The sequence below is a fragment of the Sinohyriopsis cumingii genome, unplaced genomic scaffold (genome assembly GCF_028554795.1).
Source record: "Sinohyriopsis cumingii isolate HCF-2022 unplaced genomic scaffold, ASM2855479v2 utg000160l, whole genome shotgun sequence".
NCBI classification, from domain to species: domain Eukaryota; kingdom Metazoa; phylum Mollusca; class Bivalvia; order Unionida; family Unionidae; genus Sinohyriopsis; species Sinohyriopsis cumingii.
In genome coordinates, this window is record NW_028315873.1 from 4,812,652 (window position 1) to 4,839,809 (window position 27,158).

At 37.1% G+C, this 27,158-nt stretch overlaps 1 protein-coding gene across 1 annotated transcript; it reads left to right on the forward strand.

The window, feature by feature from the left end:
* The first annotated feature begins 6,429 nt into the window (after positions 1-6,429).
* LOC149774663 (uncharacterized) lies at positions 6,430-25,279 on the forward strand. The gene is made up of 5 exons (XM_089944838.1): positions 6,430-6,609; positions 13,661-13,897; positions 17,598-17,747; positions 19,813-20,021; positions 24,947-25,279. The coding sequence occupies exons 1-5, from the start codon at positions 6,525-6,527 to the stop codon at positions 25,154-25,156; spliced, it is 891 nt and encodes a 296-aa protein (XP_089800964.1). The 5' UTR covers positions 6,430-6,524; the 3' UTR covers positions 25,157-25,279.
* Positions 25,280-27,158: the final 1,879 nt, after the last annotated feature.

Below are 27,158 nucleotides of genomic sequence, written 5' to 3' on the forward strand. Positions count from 1 at the left end.
TTCTGTCTTCCTGAAACGATGGATACACAGAGGTAATCGGTTCTTTTGACTTCTGTCTTCCTGAAATGATGGATACAGAGAGGTAATCGGTTCTTTTGACTTCTGTTTCCTGAAATTATGCCAATACAGAGGTAATCGGTTCTTTTGACCTCTGTTTTCCTGAAATGGTAGCTACACAGAGGTAATCGGTTTTTTTATTTCTGTCTTCCTGAAATGATGGATACACAGAGTTAATCGGTTCTTTTGACTTCTGTCTTCCTGAAATGATGGCTACACAGAGGTAATCGTTTTTTTTAAAATTCTGTCTTCCTGAAATGATGGCTACACAGAGGTAATCGGTTTCTTTTACTTCTGTCTTCCTGAAATGGTGGCTACACAGAGGTAATCGGTTTCTTTTACTTCTGTCTTCCTGAAATGGTGGCTACACAGAGGTAATCGGTTCTTTTGACTTCTGTTTTCCTCAAATGATGGCTACACAGAGGTAATCGGTTCTTTTGACTTCTGTCTTCCTGAAATGATGGCTACACAGAGGTAATCGGTTCTTTTGAATTATGTCTTCCTGAAATGATTCCCATATAGAGAAGTAATCGGTTCTTTTGACTTCTGTCTTCCTGAAGTGATGGCTACACAGAGGTAATCGGTTCTTTTGACTTCTGTTTTTCTCAAATGATGCCTATACAGAGGTAATCGGTTCTTTTCACTTCTGTCTTCCTGAAATGATGGCTACACAGAGGTAATCGGTTATTTTGACTTTTGTCTTCCCGAAATGGTAGCTACACAGAGGTAATCGGTTGTTTGTTTACTTCTGTCTTCCTGAAACGATGGATACACAGAGGTAATCGGTTCTTTTGACTTCTGTCTTCCTGAAATGATGGATACAGAGAGGTAATCGGTTCTTTTGACTTCTGTTTCCTGAAATTATGCCAATACAGAGGTAATCGGTTCTTTTGACCTCTGTCTTCCTGAAATGGTAGCTACACAGAGGTAATCGGTTTTTTTATTTCTGTCTTCCTGAAATGATGGATACACAGAGTTAATCGGATTTTTTTACTTCTGTCTTCCTAAAATGATGGATACACAGAGTTAATCGGTTCTTTTGACTTCTGTCTTCCTGAAATGATGGCTACACAGAGGTAATCGCTTTTTTAAAATTCTGTCTTCCTGAAATGATGGCTACACAGAGGTAATCGGTTTCTTTTACTTCTGTCTTCCTGAAATGGTGGCTACACAGAGGTAATCGGTTCTTTTGACTTCTGTCTTCCTGAAATGATGGCTACACAGAGGTAATCGGTTCTTTTGAATTCTGTCTTCCTGAAATGATTCCCATATAGAGAAGTAATCGGTTCTTTTGACTTCTGTCTTCCTGAAGTGATGGCTACACAGAGGTAATCGGTTCTTTTGATTTCTGTTTTTCTCAAATGATGCCTATACAGAGGTAATCGGTTCTTTTCACTTCTGTCTTCCTGAAATGATGGCTACACAGAGATAATCGGTTATTTTGACTTTTGTCTTCCCGAAATGGTAGCTACACAGAGGTAATCGTTTTTTTTTTACTTCTGTCTTCCTGAAACGATGGATACACAGAGGTAATCGGTTCTTTTGACTTCTGTCTTCCTGAAATGATGGATACAAAGAGGTAATCGGTTCTTTTGACTTCTGTTTCCTGAAATTATGCCAATACAGAGGTAATCGGTTCTTTTGACCTCTGTCTTCCTGAAATGGTAGCTACACAGAGGTAATCGGTTTTTTTTATTTCTGTCTTCCTGAAATGATGGATACACAGAGTTAATCGGATTTTTTTACTTCTGTCTTCCTGAAATGATGGATACACAGAGTTAATCGGTTCTTTTGACTTCTGTCTTCCTGAAATGATGGCTACACAGAGGTAATCGTTTTTTTTTAAATTCTGTCTTCCTGAAATGATGGCTACACAGAGGCAATCGGTTCTTTTGACTTCTGTCTTCCTGAAATGATGGCTACACAGAGATAATCGGTTCTTTTGACTTCTGTTTTCCTCAAATGATGGATACACAGAGGTAATCTGTTCTTTTAACTTCTGTCTTCCTGAAATTATGCCAATACAGAGTTAATCGGTTCTTTTGACTTCTGTCTTCTTGTATTCCTTTCTCATTTATATATCTCGTCTTTCTTTACTCCTTCTAATGATGACTTCAGACATAATAATGTTTATCCAGGCTTTGATTAACTTATGAACTCGGTGTTAATAACTTTGGATCCCAGGCGATTTAATAGAGGAAGTTTGTAAAACTTCAAACGCTTCTCCTCAACGTGCCTTTTTTATTGCTCTTGGCAGTGTCTCTAATGGTCTCTGTAGTTAGCATGCTTCCATTTTTATCATATTTCGGAGCTTCCTACTCGCATGTTTAGTCGTCGTATCTAAATATGTCTAGAGAAACAGTTATATCAATTGTTTTGTTAGTCGCTAATGGATGCAAATATTCAATACAATTGCGTCACAGTTTTATCAGCCAGACTAGTGTGTGTGATTATGATTTTTAACGTAGCTATAAAAGAATTCAGTAATACCGTTACGATGTCCAGCATTGGGGTATCATGCCGCAGACATGTAGCATGATGGCCCACCCAGACACATTATCCTAACACCAGGCCGACCAGTCTTAACACTAACCTCTTAATGCTGAGCACCCAGCGAAGCAGCTGTTAGTACTATTTTTGTAAGTCTTTGGTATGACTCGGCCGGGGTTAGAACCCACGACCTCCGCTTCCGAGGCGGTCTAATAGCCAGACACAAAGAACATATATGTTATCAAAGACGTCTTCCACGTCGTATTAACGTTACCGATTGTGTTTGACACCCATACCCACACCCTTATATATATATATATATATATATATATATATATATATATATATATATATATATATATAAACATCACTGACCGCTCCGGTGGCCTAGTGGTTAGAGCGTCCGCCTCGGAGGTCGTGGGTTCGATCCCCGGCCGAGTCATACCAAAGACTTACAAAAATGGTACATATAGATGCCTCGCTTGGCGCTCAGCATTAAGAAGTTAGTGTTATGACTGGTCGGCCCTGTGTCAGGATAATGTGACTGGGTGGGACATCATGCTACATGTCTGAAGCATGATGCCCCAGTGCTAGACATCACTATAAGCTGCCACATTATAGACATCGTAGCGATATGACTGAAAAATTGTTAAAACTATGTTAAAATCAAAATCACATCACATCACATATAAACACATCAGGACTTTCTTCGTGGTTTGTGACTATCTCAATGAAAGGTGACGTTATGCCCCAAACGTAAACGTAAGTTATAATAATACGGCTTGTGTTGTACTCGACCTCCTTAATCTAGCCGTGAAGTTTTCCAATTTATCTCAACGAATTTTCTTTTGATTCTTCTTACTGATAGAACGGGTCTCTAGCTAGATAATGTCCTAGAGATGTTTAAACCATAAACTTCTAAGTACAGGTTCCATTAGTAATAACTATTGATACAAGCTTTGAAAATGTGAGTGTTTTTCATATTCGGTACCCTAAAGACGCCCCATTTTCGCTGATTACTCTCGATGAAATTCGTCAGGACCTCCTTGGTGGATGCACTCATTCCCTTAGAGGTAACATATTAAAGATGGGTTCATGTCAAAATTCTAAATAGGGAAATTATGGCCCAACTGTATACGTAAAATATCTTCTTACTACATGTGGTGTACTCGATCTCCTTTCTCTAACCTTGAATTTCTCGATATCGGCTCCACAAATTTTCTTCAAAAGTTTTGTCCTGTTAGAGCGGGGCCCTATTTAGATCCTTTATAGCAGGCGTCGATATCAACATCCTCAGCGTAAGGGGTCAATAAGTACAAACTATCGATATAATCTATTAACATTTACGTGCTTTTCATACCTGGTACCCATCGAGCGCCCCTTATTTCCCTCTTTCTTCTTGACGAAATTCGTCATGACTTCTTTCGCGGATAGATTCAATCCCCCTAGAGAAAAAATATAAACGGAGGATCTATGTCAAACTCTAGAAAGAGTGGACGTAATCGCCCAAATACGTAAGTAAGATGAAATCTTCTTACTACATGTGTATCACCCTACAACTTGTATCTTGCCACGACTTTCTCAAAATCGGCTAGACGTATTTTTATAAAAAAAAAAAAAAATAATAATCCTACCCTAAGCATGGGTGCCTAACCGGGATACTGTCCAACAGGAGTTGAGATCAAAACACTCTAAGTAGAGGTTCAATTAGTACAAACTCTTGGTACAAATCTATTAAGGTTTGCGTGTTTTTTTATAACCGGTACCCATCGGACGCCCCTTATATCTCGCTTTCCTCTTGACGAAATTCATCGTGACGTCCTTCGTGGGTGGACTCTATCCCATAAAGATAAATTATCTAAAAAGGCTCCATGTCGAAATACTATTCAGAGGGGAATTGTGGCCCAAATGTGTACGTAAGATACAATCCACTTTCGACATGATTTGTACACGACCTCCTTCATGAATCTAGCCGCAAATTTCTCCAAATCAGCTAACAAAATGTTTTCAAACTTTTGCTACTGTTAGATCGTGTACCTAGTTACAGAATTTGCAAGAGACGTTGAAATCAATGTCCTCTAAGTCGGGGTTAAATAAGTACAAACTATCAATACAATTGATAAACATTTGCGTGTTACTTATACCCGGTACCCAAATGGCGCGCTTTATAGTGCTGTTTCCTCTCGACAAAAATCGCCAGGACTTCAAGATGTTAAAGAATGGCCTATGTCAAAAACTATAACGAGGAGACGTACTGGCCCAAATATATACGTCAGATCCACGGCAAAATTGGGTGGACGAATTTTTTAAAAATTTTGCTACTGTTAGAACATATACAGTTAGCTACTATGCTAGGGTCGTTGAAATCAAACCCTCTAAGTAGGGGTTTGATTAGTACAATATATTTCGACAAGCGATAAACATTTGCGTATTTCTCGTACCCGGTAACTAGATGGTACCCCATAATTCCCTATTTCCTTTAGACGAAATTCGTTAGGACTTCTTTCGTGTTTAAACTCTATCCCTCTGGAGATAAAAGGTCAAGGAAGGGTCTGTGTCAAAACACTATAAAGAGAGTAGGTAATGGCCCAAATGGAGACGTACCATATAATCTTCTTATGGCATGTGTTGTACCCGACCGCCTTTATCTGGCCGCGACTTTCTCGAAATAAGTTCGACAAATTTTGTTAAACATTTGTCCTCCTGTTAGAAGAGGTGCCTAACTAGATACTTTCCAGCAGGCGCTAAAATCAAAATCGTCTAAGTAGAGATTCAATAAGTACAAACTATTGATTCATTTAATTAACATTTCCATGTTTTTCGTACTTGGTACCCATCCCCCCCCCCATTATATCGCGGCTTCCTCTCGACGAAATTCATCGGGACTTTCTTCGTGGGTGGACTTTATCCCCTAGAGATAAAACATTGAAGAAGGTTCCATGTCAAACCTCTATAAAGAGGGGACGTAATGGCCCAAATGTTAAAAAAAAGATGTAATGTTCTTATGACATGTGTTGTAATCGACCTTCTTCATCGAGGCGCAGATTTCTCGAAATCGGCTTAACAATTTTTGTAAACTGTTGCTACTGTTAGAACATCCAGTCGGGTTAACGAATGCATGCCCTAAAGAGCTGTTATCTGCATTAACGAAGTGGTAACCGATTCCGTACTGAACATCCAGTCGGGTTAGAATAACGAATGCATGCCCTAAAGAGCTGTTATCTGCATTAACGAAGTGGTAACCGATTCCGTACTGAACATCCAGTCGGGTTAGAATAACGAATGCATGCCCTAAAGAGCTGTTATCTGCATTAACGAAGTGGTAACCGATTCCGTACTGAACATCCAGTCGGGTTAGAATAACGAATGCATGCCCTAAAGAGCTGTTATCTGCATTAACGAAGTGGTAACCGATTCCGTACTGAACTGGGAATTATTAATAAACAGCCAGCTGGATGTTAATACGGGATAAGTATTCAAATTTAAGTGAAATTATTTGAATCGGGAATAAGTAATTGATTGCTTATTTCTTATTGAATCGGGAATAAGGAATAAGTAACCAACTTGATTTCACTCTATAAAAATTGTTCTGACTAGTATATGATGTGAAGTATTTGTACTTCTGTTTTAACTGTCGTGCATTTTGAGATTTTTTATTAATCATAGTTAATTTTACAGAAACGTTACAGGTAGTTATATTTGTTATGATTTCCAATAAATCAATATCTATATGAATTGTCCTGTCGTCGTTGAATGATAATTAAATAATAGATGTACCAGTGTAAGTGAACGCAGTGTAAATTTAGGTCACATGATAACAGCCTAGTCACTTAGGTATTCTTCCGCTGCTTATCTGTGTATTGCGATTTCTTAATAGTTATGACTCATGTACGTGCTTTGGTTGTGTCAACGGCAAAAGGAGTGTCGTTATACAGATAGAAGGCATTTTGCATTGGTTTTGAAAAATACTGTTCAGTATGAACCTAATTTTCTTCATCGCAAGACTGATGATTCTATTCCTCCTGTTGTCAAAGAATGTTTACCCTGTAACACTCCGGACATGTAAGTAAATGTACACTTCATTGTTAATGAATATAGATGAAGGTATGCTCGATATAGGGAGAAGAAAATAACATTACTTCTTTATTAAACAGGCTACTGGTGTCAAAGTGGGCAAAATGGGTAGTAAAGGGGGGCGGGGGCATCAGAGGGACTGGCATGGGGGAACAGGATTCAAATTAAGAGGGAATTAACATTAAGCCACAAAGTTGAAACGTGTCGATTGTAACCGTGTAGCATGTGTCAACAGTCCGCACGTAATATCGTACCGTCAGCATTTCACGCCGTAAAACAACTCCCCCTACTCCAGGGAACAGTTTTTACTACACCACATTAGACCAGTTAAATCATGATTGTAAGCCACATTTCGGTTAGAGCGTCCGCCTTGGATGCGGGAGGTCGTGGGTTCGATCCCCGGCCGAGTCATACCAAAGACTTACAAAAACGGTACTAACAGCTGCCTCGCTTGGCGCTCAGCATTAAGAGGTTAGTGTTAGGACTGGTCGGCCCGGTGTCAGGATAATGTGACTGGGTGGGACATCATGCTACATGTCTGCGGCATGATGCCCCAGTGCTAGACATCACTATAAACTGCCACACTGCAGCCATCGTAGCGATATGACTGAAAAATTGTTAAAGCTACGTTAAAAATCCAAATCACAACAACAACAACAACAATCCACATTTCGCCTGTAAAATTGCATCACATTTGCCACTACATCAGCATAAAAAGTACCTTGCGATTTTATTCCATTGTGTAATATACCATCTCCAAACTTAAATACTGCACCTGGAGTAAAACAACCAACGTACACAACTAGATTTTAATAGGGACTATTGAACAACAGGGACACTCATGCGGTTCTGGCCTGAATTCACAAAAGGTAACCATGGCATCATGGAAACTCACTAACACTTCACTCCGTGACGTTTGCTACTAGTAACTGGCTAATTATTTCGGTCTGACAAATATTTTCCCACGACCGATTTGCCATAATCAACAAAGTAATCACAAAAATCTAAGAATTCCTTAAAATGAAGCACTATGTAAAAAAAATGCGCATACTCCAAATTTATTACAATACTTTCCGACACCCAATGATGTACTAACCATCATCCAAATATCTACTATGAATACCCAGTTATTTACCATCCACAAATCAATTTTTTATGCAGGCCTAGATGTCTCCTATCCACCAATCAATGATCGATCATCAACGCATAGTTTTCAACTATCAACACTAGTGATCTACTATTTGGGTACCCTATAAAAGAGAGTAAATGAAGAATTTTGGTTTGCTTGATAAAACGTCTACGTTCCTTATCTCCCCTTACAATCCCTAAAATCCTCCTGATAGAGTTTAAGTTTTACCCCATTCTATAATATCCCCATGTTTCACATCCCTCTCTTTCTTAAGGAAAACCTACCATCCTCGCAATCATTACATATCAGTAACCAGTTATCTACTATCCACCACCTACAGTAGTTGTTTAATATCTAGAAACCAGTAATATATTACCCATCACCCCATTATCTGCTTTTAACACCATGTATCAACACTCAAATATTCAGCACCCACTTATATACTAAAAACATTTACTATTCGCCAACTAATTACATATTATCAAAACCCACTGATTTATTATCCACCGACCAATTATTCGATATCAATTCACAGTAATCTAATATGAACACTCATTGATCTGCTATTCAGGTACCCTGTGATTCCTCCTTATAAATAAAGGCAACATATCGTCATCCATCTATAGTATTCATACCCTCCCACGTTCTTCTATTTAAACATAACTATCATCCCATGCACACAAGATATGATTTAAACGAAATTATATTTAGACAAATACAATTTAAAACCTTCAAGAAATAGCACAAATAAAAATACATTCTTTAAGCCCCATACAGACAGTAAGTATACAAAAATAACTTATTCACAGTCTAACCTGACTCGGTCTGTTCGCAGCATAGTGATTCTGTTTTGGAGGGAAATGTGAGTTGCTGTTAAGTTGTACCGCAGCACGAGAAGAACACACGTCTGACACGGATGTCGTTTAATATAAAATGTGCCAAAATTGTATCCAACATTATTCCAATTAAATCTAGCCAAAGCAATCGCCTATAATGCAAATGCATTAGATTCAGGGCATCAATCAAAATGTATACGAGGTCCTGACATTTGTATACAATTGTATATCCAGTTAATTCAATCTAACGAATTTTGGAATCAGGATGAACGATATTTCCTGACTTTTTCTACCCCAGTATAGGCGGGATACTTATTCTGTCAACAGACAGACTCCAACACAGTGAGCATGGATATAATGACCACTACAATGAGACATTTGACTCTGACATGCATCGTTATGCCAGCCACAGCTGAAACTAGGTCTGGATGATAACCAGGCACAGAAAACTCGGCAACCTAACCTTCAAGCACCATATTGGCTGGGGGTAAAGAAGACTGGATCATCACCAGAGGGTTATCAGCATCTAAGTTTTCTTTTTTGAGCTGGTCACGCTCCTCCGCAGCTTTTTGATCTGAAGACCAAACTTGACAGATTAGCTTGGAGATCTGCCACCGCATCTGTGAGCGTTCTGCTACAACATCTGGCGACTAGTCTAAGGCGGTTTTCTCTTCCTTATCTTTGTTTCTGTTGTGGGGTGAGTCTCCGCTAGTTTTATTCTTCTGTTTTTAAAAGGCGCTTTGATTCCAACACAGCCCGACACAGTTTTTAATTTTTAATCCCTTGCGAAGCCAGCGCCCCGCGAGCACTGGCGAACCTCTGAATTGCGTTTTGAAGACTTGTCTTAGTATGCAACTCACCTTGACTTGTGAGAATATACATGAAAGCTATATGTTAATAGAAAAGCAGACTTACATTCAAAATGATCATTATAGGTGCTCAGCCGATTCCCATCAACTTTCATACAATGAACGCTGTTCTTATCTATTTATAAAGTAGAGAATGTCAAGGCAATATCTGATTGGTTGAAATCTAATGAGGTAGTCAGTCAGCACTCTTTCTTTTCATGGCAATCGTGTGAAGCTTTCTATAATGGTGACTTCACCAAAATGCATCATTTAGTACCAAAGCTGTTGGAAATCTTATTTCATATGAAAGTCATAGGCATTTGTCTTATAAAAAGGAAGTACATATTCATATAAATATATATACAGCATAGAGGTAGTAGATAGTGTCTTGTGACATGCTAAGCGTTGCATCCTTCTCCATCCACCAAGTCTGAGCACCTATCACATCTATAAAACCTCATATATAAAGCTCCTGCTGAAACTGTCAACTGCTTCCCTGCTGCAGTACAATGCTTGCTGTTTGGAATGGCCGTCACTGCGGACGACTATATATCATCATGATTGTAGGCAGAAACCATACAGTGCCATATTCAGCAACAACCGGAACATGCATATAATGGTAGTGGTACTGAAAGGCATCATGTGGGGTTCCAATAGGTTGGCCTGCCTAAGACGTGAAAGCACCGGATGCAGTCTTGCTTTTCTCCTTCTAACTGCTAAGCTTATACACTAGGCGGCCTTTTATTGTGACTCTTTCACTGTGAACCCTCGCGCAAGTATTAGTCAATGACCGTTACTATACCGCCATTAGCTTGGGCAACTGTCAATTTCAGTAAGACGCAGAGCTGTGACAGTAGGCCATTCACCTTTATATGATGTTTTTCAGCCCATCTTCGTGGTAATGAGTATGCTGACATGCCTTTATTTAACAGGCTAATTATAAGACAATTATTTTAACTTTTGTTCGAGATTACGTCATGTACCCTAGGCAATAAATTATTGCAGAATGCAAGAATGGTGTCTTCGAACTCTTACTATTTCCTGCGCAGTCGGGGGATAGTCTTTCACAATCGCGTCAGTACCTTTTACAAAAAGTCGGGCAGTTGGGAAAGCTCTTTCCACCTTTTCGGTGGCCTAGGGGCAGGAACTGGTCCTGGGCCTAAAGCAGGAGACTCATATCAGCGCTTAGGGGTAGCGGGTTGATAGGCCATATTCACCTGTATATTCTTCCTTATATTCAGTTTGGTCCCTCTGCCCACGGCTAATCAGCTCAGATACAAGTGCGATAGCAGATATCGTGGTTGTTATACTAGTAAGGAAACTGGAGATTCGACACTACCCTAGCTGCAGCAATGCCTTTTTTCGAACTGCATTCTGGGGGTTTTCAGATTATGCTGCACCGTATTGTCCACATATAGGCAACAAAGATTTGACCTGGATTTAATACCATTTGCACACGATCGGCATTAAAGTGGCGGAACTCTTTTCCTTCGTTGCCTTCGTTGAAGAATTTGGCAACAATCCGTACACAAATTTGTTTTGGCGAAGTCTACCGAACCATAAGCCAATTACATAAGTATGTCCTTTCAGTATTTTTAATCACGTACAACAATGGCGAAACGGTACTTTAAAACAAAAATAAAAATAGCGGACAAGAATAAAACGAGTAGTTACCCGCAGCCGGAGGCCACTAAAAGACCCAGTTTGAGCCGGCTTAGTGGGAGCATCAGCACCATAAAAGCTTCATCAGCCCCTTGTCCAAATTCCTATTTTACATCTACTACTTGAACTCTGAAATAAATGGTCATTTTCTAGCATACGATAGGGGAGGTCGCAAACATTCCTATTAAAACAGAGGCTCAAAGTGCTTTTAAAGTGAAACGCCACTGCCATGACAAATTGCTTTTAAGGTGTAACGTCGCTTCCATTACAAATTGATTTCTACCGCTTTCTTGCAGAAACGTAAGAATGTGTTTCACCTCACTTTGAAGCGTATAGCAGTATTAGGTGAAATATATTATGCTTTGAGCAGGAACCCTTCACTATTATTATTAGAAATTTTATGTTAATTATGCTAGAATTAAACACAGAAATGACCGAAATGGCAATTATAAATGAGAAAGGCGTAGGGTCACACTCTGTGTACATGCAGTGGAGTTGTTTATACGTCAGTGAAGAACGGTTTGTCAGTGTTGTGGGATACGTTGCGACTGGACGCTGTTTATCACTGTGATATGTAACTACCAATAGGTATGCTGTTGTTTCTTTGATGACCGTTTAAGTTCATGTGTTACAGCAGTACCAGGACTTGTGCTTCATACACATACAAGTCCCTGAGCAGTGACTGTTGGACTCATTTGCATATCAATAGGGAGTCAGACATAGGCTCAAAAGAGACTTCGAAAAGTCAAATGATGGTATAATTTAAAGTTCACTATCTGTAGCGAGAATTGTGTGCTGTCGATAGCTGATATGACCAGCATCAGTGACAATATTGGACTAGCCCAGAGTTTGGACACTCCAGAGAGCTGTCATATATAACGCGTTCCCCTTTGATATGCAAATGAGTTTCTCACTGGTCGCTTGAGCAGTAAGATTGCAATCACAGTGAGGAGTATTTGCCCTCAGGCTCGAAACCTATCTGTGCTTACCTGGACAGACCATTTGTTCTTCGGGAGGTGGGGGTAGAAGGCGGAAAGTGTAGTTGTTTTACAGAAGAAGAAAAAATAAACGCCATAACTAGCTTGAAAAAACTGTCAGGATTTCTTGTTCTGGTTTGTGGAGAAAAGCGGTAAAGTTCGTTCAGCCATATTAAATGAAGAAAAGAATTTTTTTATCTTGAAATGCAAGAGAAAAAGATCCTGATTAGAAAGAATATTCCACACCCGGAAATTAACTGGTATGTCTCTTAGCTGGAATTGTGTTATGAGGGAAAGCAATGTATATTTCCTACCTTACCTGTTTGAAATCAGAATCTAATATTTTAGTTTATATCAGTACCAAACGAAATATGAACTAGCCTTATGAGAGTATCAAGTGTGATGTCAAAGAAAAGATATGTTTGCCATTCCTAAGGAAAACTTGTTTTTCAATTCGAAAGTATCAAAGTGGTAATCTCTAAGGTCCGATCTATTACGTTTGAAATGATCAAACTGGTAGATCTCTGAAGTCTGATCTATTAAGTTTGAAAGGATTAAAATGGTAGATCTCTAAGGTCTGATCTATTAAGTTTGAAAGGATCAAAATGGTAGATCTCTAAGGTCTGATCTATTAAGTTTGAAAGGATCAAAATGGTAGATCTCTAAGTTCAGGTCAATTAAGTTTGAAAGGATCAAAATGGTAGATCTCTAAGGTCTGATCTATTAAGTTTGAAAGGATCAAAATGATAGATCTCTAACTTTAGGTCAATTAAGTTTGAAAGGATCAAAATGGTAGATCTCTGAAGTCTGATCTATTAAGTTTGAAAGGATCAAAATGATAGATCTCTAAGTTTAGGTCAATTAAGTTTGAAAGGATCAAAACGGTAGATCTCTAAGGTCTGACCTATTTAGTTTGAAAGGATCAAAATGATAGATCTCTAACTTTAGGTCAATTAAGTTTGAAAGGATCAAAATGGTAGATCTCTAAGGTCTGATCTATTTAGTTTGAAAGGATCAAAATGATAAATCTCTAAGTTTAGGTCAATTAAGTTTGAAAGGATCAAAATGGTAGATCTCTAAGGTCTGATTTATTAAGTTTGAAAGGATCAAAATGGTAGATCTCTAAGGTTTGATCTATTAAGTTTGAAAGGATCAAAATGGTAAATCTCTAAGGTCTGATCTATTAAGTTTGAAAGGATCAAAATAGTAGATCTCTAAGATCAGGTCAATTAAGTGTCTTCCCGTTGAAATAATCATATGCATTTATTGACCAAAGAAAGGAATATTTAGTACTATAATATCAAAAAGGTTTATAGAAATATTCATAGATTTATATTTAAACTTCGTCGATGTTTCCTTATCTTACTGCTGAAATTTGAAATAACCATTAGTGCGTATCAGTTCACAAAATAACTGTTTCTCACTATTTTCCTCTTTTCCGGACACGAGAGTGCATGTAATTTCTGCAGGAGGATGTAATCGTACGAAAAGATCAATATTGGATCTGTTTGAATTATATCATTTTCGTTTTTATACTGCAAATACTATTATTATTATTATTATTATTCGATACCTGGAATATTTCAGACCGCATGGAAGAATACTGTCAAGAAGAAATATCGATGATACTGGGAAGTTTCTATTCAGGCAAACTGGTTTTCCATTCTGACGGGGTGTCGAACTGTAGCGTTACTATAGAGTCATGGTATTCCAACCCTTACATACAGTTTTACTTTGAAGATTTTGACGTTGGAACTGACGACTGTCTCACAGGCAAATTAATGATGAAAGATGGCAATAGCGTGTACGCACCTAAAATAACGGGTAAAAGACTTACATTTTAGAACTTAAAGACCACCACCACCCGCCCAAGTTTTTTTTTTTTTTTTTTTTTTTTGGTTACATTCTCAACACCTTAAAGCCTAAAACTTCAGCTCAAGGTAATAATTGACGGCTTGTGGCTTTGCGCAGAAAACCCTGCCCATAACATTTAGTATTTTCCGTTTAAAATTCCTTGTTACTCAATTTCAAGTGTCGCGTCTGAGTGGTTTTGTTTTCTTCGGTTTGCTATTGAACAAAAACAATTAAGTGTTCCTTTAAAAGTGTCCTTAATATCATTTAGAGTATTACAACTCTGTGGCTTTTAACTCAATAACAGAAAAGAGTGATAACCAATACGCCTCGTAAAATTCAACAGATAATTTATTTCATTAGTGTTACGACTCTGGTTTATAACTATGTAATATATAGACGCAAAAGCATCAAGTTTTGTAAAACAATAACAAATAATTTAACTCTCCAAGTAATAAAATGAAAATTTCAGAGGAACTTACATATTTACAAATAAAATCCAAAATACCCTTAAAATGTTCTACTAAAGTCCTAAATAATCGAGTGTTCCAAATGAATTCCAGGTCCTTGAATGTGCTGGTATGTAACATTTTTGATGCATAATAATAGCATTGTCCAGAACTTTATTGAATAAATTCACAATATTCCTGGAATATTAATTTAGTCCCGAGTCAAATAGCACTTTCCAATTCCAAGGATTAATCTAAACGAACGGTTTCCTCTCCAATTATATATAAACACATATTTAAACATACCTGCAGACTTATATTAAAACAGGAACATAGGAAATACTAATCAAGAATTCATTCATCACTCTCGTCTTTTTATGCACACATACGTTTCAACATCACAATATTTTCCTACGTGACTTGTGTTCAATATCACGTAGCAACAGAACCCACCAGACTGATCCATCCAATGGGAAATCGCCCCAAATTTCTAAACAGGTTAATTATTACGAATGATTTTCAAATTTGTCAGCAACTATTTATGGCCCATATGCAATCTACAGAGACTTGCCAAAAGTGAAAACACTATATATAAAAGAGAAAGATGTATACAATTTAGGATATGAAAATATAATGCTAACATTATACGGGAAGATGCCTTAAGCATGACACAAAATATATACAAAATAAAGCAATGTATTACCTTATGCACATCTAAATGCATCTGCAGTCATGTGATCCTTTACCTTTATGTGCCTAATATAAACGTTGTATCCTTGCAACATCAATCTCTATCTCAACACTCTTTGTCGTTTATATTTGCTTCTCATTTTCCTGGTGAAAAGTACTTGGGTTGTGATCACTGAATACAATTATATGAGAAGGAACTGAATTGCAAACCAGTATTAATGCCAAGCACTCCTACTCGGTTGATGAATAATTTATCTGGAACTTGTTTCATAATGTAAAGAAATAACACACTGTATGTCTTTCACCAGTGTTGTCTTCTTGAATTACTTCACCACCAACGCCAACATCATTGTATCAGCGGAGATTTTAAATAATTAGTTGAAATGTAAAGCTAAATGAACTGGGGCACAGTTGAGTGAGCGATCTATATTATGTAGTACAAGCAAGAGACATTCTGCTCTGTTAACTTCAGCAAAGTCCACAAGGAGAGATCTCAAACTTGAAACTGTGCTACCTCCTGTCCTTTTTAACGTTTTCGCCAAACTACAATCCTTTTGGTCATAAAATCTTTTCATTTCTCTTTCCAATTTACGAAAAGTAATTTTTCTTAATCGAAACATATTGGAATTTTGGGGCTTCCATTTTTGTGAACAAGAGTCATTCCGTCAACAAGTACAACATTATGGTGAGAAGTTTGATCCATTTGATCATCAACAAGCGGTTGTTCCATCTGTTTTTAATATCAGCCGTTCCATTTAAACTACTAGCATGCCTATGCTCAAACAAAGCAGAAGACTACCACCAACAACAGACCCTTTCATTTAATAAACTTGTTATGCATATCTATATTGTGTGATTAGTTTTTGTCCATGACTGTATGTTGCAATGATCATTTATAAACAAGATATTACATAGCTAAGTTTTGACAACGAGTATAGATCCTATATTTAGAAAATGAGCTATGAATAGGCTTTTTATTTGGGTTCCATATAATGAAGGTATTTACAGTCTAGGATAGATTTCCACTGGATAATTAAGTCTCGTGGGTTGTGTTGCGACATAAGTGGAACGTAGAGTCGTGTAGATCTATATAAGGAGGAAGATGTGAACAATCATTCGTTCCTAGTTATAATACTATTATTATTTTATTTTCAGTATGCAGGACGATTTCATGTTGTTTTTAGATTTAATATGAATAGAGTCGTTTATTTAAATTATTTATTGGAATTACAAAACTGCTCATATGACTGTTAGGGCTAAGGAATAGTTTGGGACAATGTAAATTAATTTAAAGACATTTTGTGCAATGCCAGTGTGATAATCAAAACTATTGGCAATTCAGCACGTTCAAGGCTGTTCGTACATCTGTACATTCATGAGATGGAATTCATTTGGAAAACTTATTTTGGACTTGTGATAGAACTTGTGGGATTATTTTGGATTTAATTCACAATACTGTAGGCTACTCTTAAATTTTCATTTTAGAACTTAGATAATTAAATTATTTGATTAGTTTTACAAAACTTGGTTTGCTTCTCTCTTTTATTTAGTTTAATACCATAGAGTCGTAACAAATATATGAAACACTTCACCGTGGAAAAATTACTTTTTAAGATATATACTTCTAACATAGTGGGCACAGGTAGATTCAGTCTTCATCCTTTTCCAGATTCGAACATTAGTTTTGATCAGTTTGTTCTTTACTCCATCCACAAGACCGTTTTTGAGATAAACAAGAAAGTTTTATAGGCGAAATGAAGCTACGCTGATATATTTTAGCAACAGCTTATCTATTGTGAAAATAACGAGCAAACTATAAAATGCATCGATTTGAATGCGATATTACTGGCAGTGCCACTAGACTTGACATGATAGCATAACTTGTTGCTATGCATTTTAGCCCGGATGTTTCTTGTCTAGATGGCCAATTCATAACTACAGCTTTGATTATGTTATAAAATATTAATTTTATTTTTTTCGGTATATATTAGTCAAAAATAGACTTCAAGTTGACACTGATCTAGTTATACTTTATTCCTGCGTGATACGGTGCCTCTAAATATTTCACTATAGATATTTGTATTTTTTATTTGGTTTTGTTTATGTGTTAAATAAAATGTGCAAACCATATTGGGTTTTAATTAGGTTACGTTTAAGTATTTAATAAAATGTGCTAACCATATAGGTTTGTAATGCGTGATGCCTGATAAATTCACACTGATGTACATGCATTAAATTTTACTGTGACCCGTGACCTTAATCATTAGAGGAAAATTTTTCAATATTGTTTTATTGTGTTTCTCGTGGCATAATGTTATGTGACAACATTCTTGACGCAATTTTCACTCTATGACCCGGACTTTGACTGGCAATGGTAGCATCTAAAAAAATATTACGCACTGTGAATATTTTTTTCTTGAATTGATCATATCACTCTCTTCCACTTCCCGTTCCTACTTTTGTGACATTTTATTTATTTATATATGTTCTGGTATGTACGTATGCAACTTGATTTATAATCTTGTCTTGTTAAGGCTTAGGATCCCAGATATGTGGAAGTGAGAAACCAGATGATGTTTATAGGACTTTCACCAGATACCTTAGAATAGAGTATGAAGCAAGACGACGATACTTCCCCGGAAGACCAGTCCATTTCTCTATTACATTCAATGCTTTTGATGTGGGTAAGTACACAAGATGTGTTTTACTATTGCTTTCAAATCGATATTAGTTTTCCTTTGAATGATTTGCCTTTTCGGGTATTAATAACCTGCATTGATTAATTGGATAGTCTTATGAATAAAACCCACATGCATGGCATGCAGAAAAAAATCTTTCAGACAAAACAAAGAAAAACTTGTTTGTCCCGACATTGCTAACATAATTAAAACATGTGTTGCATTGGCTTCATCTTAATAGAAATGATATATCTAAACCCGTAATATACGACTGAGTTCCAGTTGTACAGCAGAGCCTCGTTAATCCGGATTTCGTTTATCCGGATCATCGCTATCCGGATATAGTTTAACAGGAATTGAGGTCCTAAACATTAATTTACTCCGTTAATCGAGAAATCCTCGTTCCGGATCCGAATATCAAAATCGGGAACCAGAGCGTAAAACTACCGTAAAACTCGATGATCCGGAAATAATGTTTTCAATAATACAGAATTTTCTAAGAATCATACTTGAAAAGAAGATCAGTTGGATAACATAGATTCACCGACGAGGATTTGGAGTTGTGTCAGTTTATCAGTATTTGATTGGTCAAATTCTAGCGGCAAGTTAAAGTTATAAACTGATCACATGAACATGAGTGTGGAAAAACATTATGCAGCCTGACCGTATTGCAACCATCGATTATATGAACAATGTCTGTGTTTGCTACGCGACTACTCTTAGTAATTCAATAAACAGACTGGGATCAAATCCTACACACTTTAGACATAACATATGGTTAATAAATTATTTATCATTAAGTTTCTTTGTTGTTTACCAATCGTACGCAACAATCACAGTTTGTTAATGGCTGTAAAAATAAGGTAGATTTAAGTTCTGGACAGTATACGGCCTCATTTCAGAATAAAACGTGACGTCAAGTATTGGCTCATTTGCCGCTATAACAATTGTATAACATGGCGTATAATAACAATTGTATAACATGGCGTATAATAATAATTGTATAACATGGCGTATAATAACAATTGTATAACATGGCGTATAATAACAATTGTATAATATGGCGTATAATAACAATTGTATAACATGGCGTATAATAACAATTGTATAACATGGCGTATAATAATGACTGCATTTTATTAGATTACCATAGCGCATTTAACTGCAAGATATCAGTTTGTATTTGTTTTTCTTCGTACATTTTACAGTATTTTTGCGCACTTTCAGGCAAATATAGTCAAGCAGAGATACTGGCCAACATATAAAACGAAGAAATGCCAGCACAATGAAAATCACCCATAAGCTACTATTCAAAATATCCGCCGGCATACAGGTGCATTTAACAAAATGAACAGGTACAGTACACGCATGATACTGTATGATGATATGACCATGAATCAATAATCCAGAAAACTCGTTAATCCCGACATATTCCCTGAAAACGAAGGTTTCCGGATTAACGGGGTTCTAATGTACATGTATTCATTAGTCCGTGGAATACTTGTACCACTCTTACCAAAACTATCTCTCGTAAAAAAAGAAGCCATCAACAGAACACGTGGTTAACAAATACAAGCGGTCAAATAGAAACAAATGGGGGCTTCATTTATGAACTGTGTCTACCATCTTTCTTTTCTCGAACTAGGGTTGTTCATCCTTTACACGATGGTTGGAAATGTGTCATTTATATTGTATTGCCATGTCTATATTTTTCATACTAACAAACGGTCGGAACATGGATCAGGGGTGAAACCCCTTAACCCCTAAAATAGGTCCCATTGCTCTCTAAACCTAGCTTCTGTTACTTGAGTTATCACCCTTTCCTTCTTTCTCCTGAGACATTGTGTTTAGAATCATTATTAATTTTTGTATCGCAGCGAAATTTAAAAAGTCAAATGCAAAATGAGAATTTTTTTAATAAATATTTTCCGATCTGCAGGGATCCAGTTTACTGCATCAATCTTCGCAACGACTTCCTAGAAAGAAATTTAGGTTTTTTTTTTATATATATACTTCAGATTTTACATTGCCGTACTATCTTAAAAATTTTTACAACTTTTCTTTATTTTAGGGATATGTGAATCCTGGGAGTCTCGATGTGACAACGGACACTGTATTCGGGATGAGATGAACTGTAACGGATACAATCCGTGCGGAGACCACTCCGATTGCAAGCTATCAGTAGGCAGTATTGTGGGTATTGTTATAGGCAGCCTTGCTGGATTGGCTATCCTCATGACCGTCATTGTTGTGTTGATATGCTGTCATCGTCGGCGTAAGGTAAATGAGTGTCTTTCATCTCGTTCAAGTTGGGAAATCTTGATTCTAGAGTCACGGTCACGGATAGTGGGTGTGTGTCTGGGATTTTTTAACGTCGCTTTACAATTTTCCAGTAATATTGCTACAATGTCTGCATTGTGGCCGTCTATAGTGACACGTATAGAAAATGTTAAGTAAATTAATGCAATACACATACGTATATACCGTCATAAACTGATCTGATAGTACGTATACACAGTCCTACACTGACCTGATAGTACGCATACACAGTCCTGCACTGATCGTATAGTACATATACACAGTCGAACACTGGTCTGATAGTACGTATTCGCTGATTTTACACTGATCTGATAGTACGTATACACAGTCCTGCACAGATCTGATAGTACGTATACAAACACAGTCCTACACTAATCTAACAGTATGTTTACACAGTCCTACACTGACCTGATAGTACGTACACACAGCCCTACACTGATCTAATAGTACGTATACACTGTCGTACACTGATCTGATAGTACGCATACACTGATCATACATTGATCCGTTAGTACCTATACAAGGTCCTTTTTTGATGTGACAGTACGTATACACAGTCCAATACTGAACTGATAGTACGTATACTCAGTCCTACACTGATATGTTAGTATTTGTTCACAGTACGGTATTTACAGTCATTTTCTTATGTGACAGTACGTATAAGCAGCCCTACACTGACCTGATAGAACGTATACACAGTCCTACTCTGACCTGATAGTACGTATACACAGTCCAATACTGAACTGATAGTACGTATACATAGTCCTACACTGACCTGATAGTACGTATGCATAGTCCTCCACTGAGCTGATAGTACCTATACACAGTCCTACACTGATCTAAAAGTACGTATACACAGTCGTACACTGATCTGATAGTACGTATACTGATCCAACACTGATCTGATAGTACGTATACACAGTCCTACACTAATCTAACTGTACGTTTACACAGTACTACAATGACCTGATAGTACATATACACAGTCCTATGCTATCTGATAGTATGTATACAGTCCTACACTGATCTGATAATACGTATGCATAGTCCTATGCTATCTGATAATACGTATATACAGTCCTACACTGATCTAATAGTACGTATGCACAGTCCTATGCTATCTGATAGTACGTATATACAGACCTACACTGATCTAATAGTACGTATGCACAGTCCTATTCTATCTGATAGTACGTATATACAGGCCTACACTGATCTAATAGTACGCATACACAGTCCTATGCTAACTGATAGTACGTATATACAGTCCCAAACTGATCTGATAGTACATATGCACATCCTACACTGACCTGATAGTACGTATACATGGTCCTACACTGACCTGATAGTATTTATACACAGTCCTACACTGATCTAATAGTACGTATGCACAGTCCTATACTATATAATAGTATGTATACACAGCCCTACACTGACCTGATAGTACGTATACACAGTCCTACACTGATCTCATAGTACGTTTGCCCAGTCCTACACTGACCTGATAGTACGTATACACAGTCATACACTGACCTGATAGTATGTATGCACAGTCCTACACTGATGTGATATTACGTATACACAATTCTACACTGATCTAATAGTATGTATACACAGTCATACACTGACCTGATAGTACGTATACACAATTCTACACTGATATATTTGTGTTATTACCAACAACAGATTCGGAACAAGCACAAAATATGAACAGAAAATACAAGCTCGTAAAATTATGACTGTATTATGTGTCATTCTTGCACATACGCAGTGTAACAGCTTAATCAGTCTCATTGTGCATATATTAGGATCGTACACAGTACAGGTTAGAACCAATGCTAACTGACCACCCTATTCTTGGCCAGTCCATGATTTGTTATAAATATTTACATTCTTACCGATGCCATCAGAACTGCGCATACCTCTTGACCAAATATAATTTATGAAAAGTACCAGGTCGTAAATTTCAGATCCTTGTAATTACAAATCTGCGCCATATTCGAAATCCCAGAGTCGGTTCACTAATGTCCTTATAATCTAATATACCAAACAGTTCGAAGAATTCGTCATTGACAATACTTATGAAATGGATATTAAAAATGTTTGGAATGTGTATATTCTTTTTACAAAATATTTAAATCTGATGTCATGTAAAATACACTGGATGCAAGCAATAAGAAAGAATTATTAACTGAGATACATTTCCCTATTTGAGATTAACAAAATAAATATACTTTGATATATCTATCTCTTTAAATACACTTTTATATATCTATCTCTTAGAGCTGGGGAGAAATGTGAAATTAAAGGTGCTATTATTTATTTACAACTTCTACAATTACCCGTCTTTCTTACATTGATCATATCCGTAGTGTATGGCTATTGTCACAGACTAGATATAACAATTCTACTTACACTGATCATATCCGTAGTGTATGGCTATTGTCAATGACTAGATATATCAGTTCTACTTACACTGATCATATCCGTAGTGTATGGCTATTGTCAATGACTAGATATATCAGTTCTACTTACACTGATCATATCCGTAGTGTATGGCTATTGTCAATGACTAGATATATCAGTTCTACTTACACTGATCATATCCGTAGTGTATGGCTATTGTCAATGACTAGATATATCAGTTCTACTTACACTGATCATATCCGTAGTGTATGGCTATTGTCACAGACTAGATATATCAGTTCTACTTACACTGATCATATCCGTAGTGTATGGCTATTGTCAATGACTAGATATATCAGTTCTACTTACACTGATCATATCCGTAGTGTATGGCTATTGTCACAGACTAGATATAACAATTCTACTTGAATTGTTTGTGTGACAGTCTGGTGTACCTGTCAATGTATTGCAATGACTATTGTATCTATATCATACTAAAATCTGATTAAGATCATATCTTTCACGTCTGACGCAGACTTGGAAGATTCGATTGAAGTCAGATTGATAATTTAATAATTTAAAATTCTTTTAAAATAGATGAAGATGAAAACTATAGTAAACTAACAATTGAAACTATAGGTACACATTTTTTCGACAATTTTTAGATTTTTCTGGTACATCACAAGACGCCACCAGCACCATCCTCCGTGACTACCATAACACCAGCACCACTAATAGCACCACATTATTTTTACCGCTGATAATACTAATACAACTAGCACACATCTCTGCTACTATATTGCACTTCACCAATTACTGCCATCACTGGCACCGTCACCACTCCACTACACTAGTACTAACAGTTTCATACAATGACATGACTGCTCTGTTTACACATTTCTGAATAGATGAATAGACAGAAACACGTACCAGCTACGAAGGATATGTAGCTAAAGGAGTCGGATTCCTCTTATTCATTCCGTTCCTGCATAGTATACTGCCATCTACATCCTATATAGTACGCTGCAGTCTTTATCCTGCATAGTATGATGCTGTCTATATCCTCCATAGTACGATGATGTCTATATCCTGCATAGTACGATGCTGTCTATATTCTGCATAGTACGATGATGCCTATATCCTGCATAGTACGATGCTGTCTATATACTGCACAGTACGATGCAGTCTATATCCTGCATAGTACGCTGCTGTCTATATCCTGCATAGTACGACGCTGTCTATATCCTGCATAGTACACTGCAGACTATATCCTGCATAGTACGATGATGTCTATATCCTGCATAGTACGATGCAGCCTATCTCCTGCATAGTAAGATGCTGTTCTATATCCTGCATAGTACGATGCAGTCTATATCCTGCATAGTATGCTGCTGTCTATATCCTGCATAGTACGATGCTGTGTATATCCTGCACGGTACGCAAATAATAACTTACATAGAGCACATACCATATCGCGCATAGTACGTTGACTATATCATGAAAATGTACGAATTGTAAACAGTAAAAATGGAAATGTAATTATTACGAGATGCAACCAGGATAAGATAAGATACAAGCAGCTTAAGCGAGGGATTTATAAGATAAGGTTAATTTTCATTTAGAAGACTTGTCTTCTCCTGTCCTTTGTTGTATCTGTGACTTCAGCAAAAAAGACTAGGTCCTTACTTTCTGAAAGTGGCATCAGTTGGTATGCCTGGATCTAGTAATTTTTTGTGCATTTAATTTCTCAAATGCTGTAATTGTAAAGTTTTTCAAAACTAGTTTTCAAAATATCTTGTGAATATTCCATAAAGTTTGCTTAGATACATATTTTGTCCTCAAATAAAACTGCTCTAAGAAGTGTTTTCGTTTCTAATCATCTGTGAAGTCTAAAGTTAAACTAAGAACAAATAACGTGTTAATCAACCAATTTACTGAACAACCAATTCTAAACATACATCGACACGAGGTTAATCTGTAATGCGTTGATGTAAAGACCACTGTAAATACATGATGGCATAATCCAACTTTGGGGGCGGGGCATGTTTTTACATAATAAGTAGCGCATATGCCAAGACATGAATGATGTTGGTAAATTTAAATTAGTCTGTATCAGGTTAATCTACTGCGATGATTAAGTTCTCAGTAATTATTTGACTTATCATGAGTTTCATTCTGTACTTTTATGTGCAATCAACATCTTCCCAGTTTATATGTAAGATGAACCCAACCTACTATGTTTGCTATTATAGATTCATTTACTGAGCGATGGATGTTTCTGATTGGTAGAATGTAGTGATGGGTGTTTCTGATTGGTAGAATGTAGTGATGGGTGTTTCTGATTGATAGAATGTAGTGATGGGTGTTTATAATTGGTAGAATGCAGTGATGGGTGTTTCTGATTGGTAGAATGCAGTGATGTCGTTATGGTAAGAGTTTAGATTTAAATTTCCTAATCCGGAATCCATTCATTATTTCAGTTCCGCAACGTACCTTCCCAATGTCCAGTGCCAAATATTGCCACTGGCTATGTCATTTCTACATCCGCATCCCAGCCAGGCGTGATTCCGTCCTCCCACAACCCGTGGTACAGTACTGGTCACCAGCAGGTATTACTTGGTACTGCGTATGAAAATAGTCCAGTTCCTCTCATGCCGCCAGCCCAGATATCATCACAACCCGAAAAGTAAAAGGATCTGTCAGGAAATCCTAAGGTGCTGGAAACATTGTAAAAACAAGCATTTTGAAACAACTTCTAATCAAAAAGCGGTTTGTCAAATCAAATAATAATTTAATTTAATAGTGTACTTTTTCAATAAAAGGCCATTCTGGAAGAGTTTCTTTTAAAATTATATTTTTATGCACAAAGATGCGGTATATATGATTATTAGTTATTCAGGTTTCAATAGTTCAATAGCGGCTGTAGGTGGCCGAGTGGCCTGAAGCGCTCGCGTTTTTCCCGATCACTTTCATATCACCAATGTCTGCATGTATTTGTGTCATGGGCTCTGCCAACGTGTATATGCGAGAAAGCTTGCCAGTCGCTTGCTGTAGGTCGGTGATTCGAACCGGAGATTTCCTAGGTTCTTGCTCCACCCCTTATACTGGCCGCCATTTATAACCTATCTCGCGTTGAAATTCCGTTGAACTCCAAAACAACAACAGCAAGGTTTCAATAACGTCAAATAGAACGCATGTGTTCGTGTTCAAAGGATAATGTGAGAAACAATATTTCTTTATCCACTCCTTATAGAAAATGTTGTTCATAGTGAATTTATCTTTCCAATTACAACACTGATGTTTATCATAAAATTCCTATTCATAGGACACAATGCACACACAGAGGAAAATAAAAACGCCCAGATATTGATCTGCGATACGGTAACGTGTAATCTTAATATCAGGCGTTTTAAATATATTACCTGTTTGTGAACACATGCCTAGACATCACATCATCTTACGTGGAGAGATAATAAAGGGGGATATGTGCAAATTATAGGTGATTGGAAAATGGCGACCGCTCCACATGAAAAGGAACATTGTATGCATATGTTGCAATGCCCTATCTGTATGAAGAATTTCAAGAAACCAAAGGTACTGCCATATGGACCTAGATCCTGCGCATCATGCTTACAGTCTCATATCAATGGTACTTCGACTAAAGGAGGAACACAACATGCCTCATTTCCCTGCCCAGTTTGCTGAGCTTCCACGGCTCCATTACATCCCACAGAGAATGTAGATCAATGAGTGGATTCATTCCCAATAAGCAAAATGGCGATTTCTCTGTTGGATATCAAATCGGAAACAGATAGGAATATATTCTGTGATATTTGTTGCAAAAGAAACAGACAAACTTTGGCAAAAATCCTTCTGCCATGACTGTAGTAAATATATGTGTGATAAATGCAGAGAATATCATGATGACCTTCCAATGACATGTCAGCATATTGTATACATAATGGATGCTGGAAAAGCTCCCAGTGGTGTGAGTCCGAACCTGTCCTTCGTTGAAATGTGCCTACAACATTCCAAAGAACTTATAGATGTATTCTGTATTGATCACAGTACCTTGTGCTTTAACTCATGTGGATTATTAGAACACCGGAAGAGCAGTGATATCAATCCAATGTATAGCGTGTTGGAGGATTTCTATGTTCAAACGAAATCAAAAGAAATGGTAACATACCTTAGACAGCCTGACAAACATTTAAACCATATCAAAAAGAAAGTAAAGCGAAATGTCGACATCATTCGAAGAGAAAAAGGTGCCATCCTTCACGAGATCTCATAGAGCCACAGTTAATGCTAAACTTCAAAAGATTGAAGACGACCTAATTGGTTGTCTCGAAAGAAATTTCAAGAAAGATGATTTAAACTTTCAACCGCTGGAAGCAAAGGTAAACAGCCTTATTACAGCAATTCAAAGTGACCTTAGCCATTTCAACCTTATGCTGACCACGGGTAAGAAATCCAGAAGATCATCATGCCTAACACTCTTGACCAGAATCAAAACAGGTACTTCACGGCAATATCAGAGTACCAAGAGGACAGTAATGGTGTGAAATTCACTTTCGAAGTTGACAAATATTTAATGATTTATTAAATGCTTTAAATGGAATTGGAACAATATGTGTAACCCTCTCGAAGCCCGATCTTACACCAAGTCCAAGCAAGGAACCATTAAGTGGT

Excerpts from the sequence above, each read along its gene's own strand:
- LOC149774663 (XM_089944838.1), top strand. The coding sequence starts at position 6,525 with ATGAACCTAATTTTCTTCATCGCAAGACTGATGATTCTATTCCTCCTG. Across the intron at positions 6,610-13,660 it reads CCCTGTAACACTCCGGACAT|ACCGCATGGAAGAATACTGT; the intron begins GTAAGTAAATGT and ends GGAATATTTCAG. Across the intron at positions 20,022-24,946 it reads GCTGTCATCGTCGGCGTAAG|TTCCGCAACGTACCTTCCCA; the intron begins GTAAATGAGTGT and ends TCATTATTTCAG.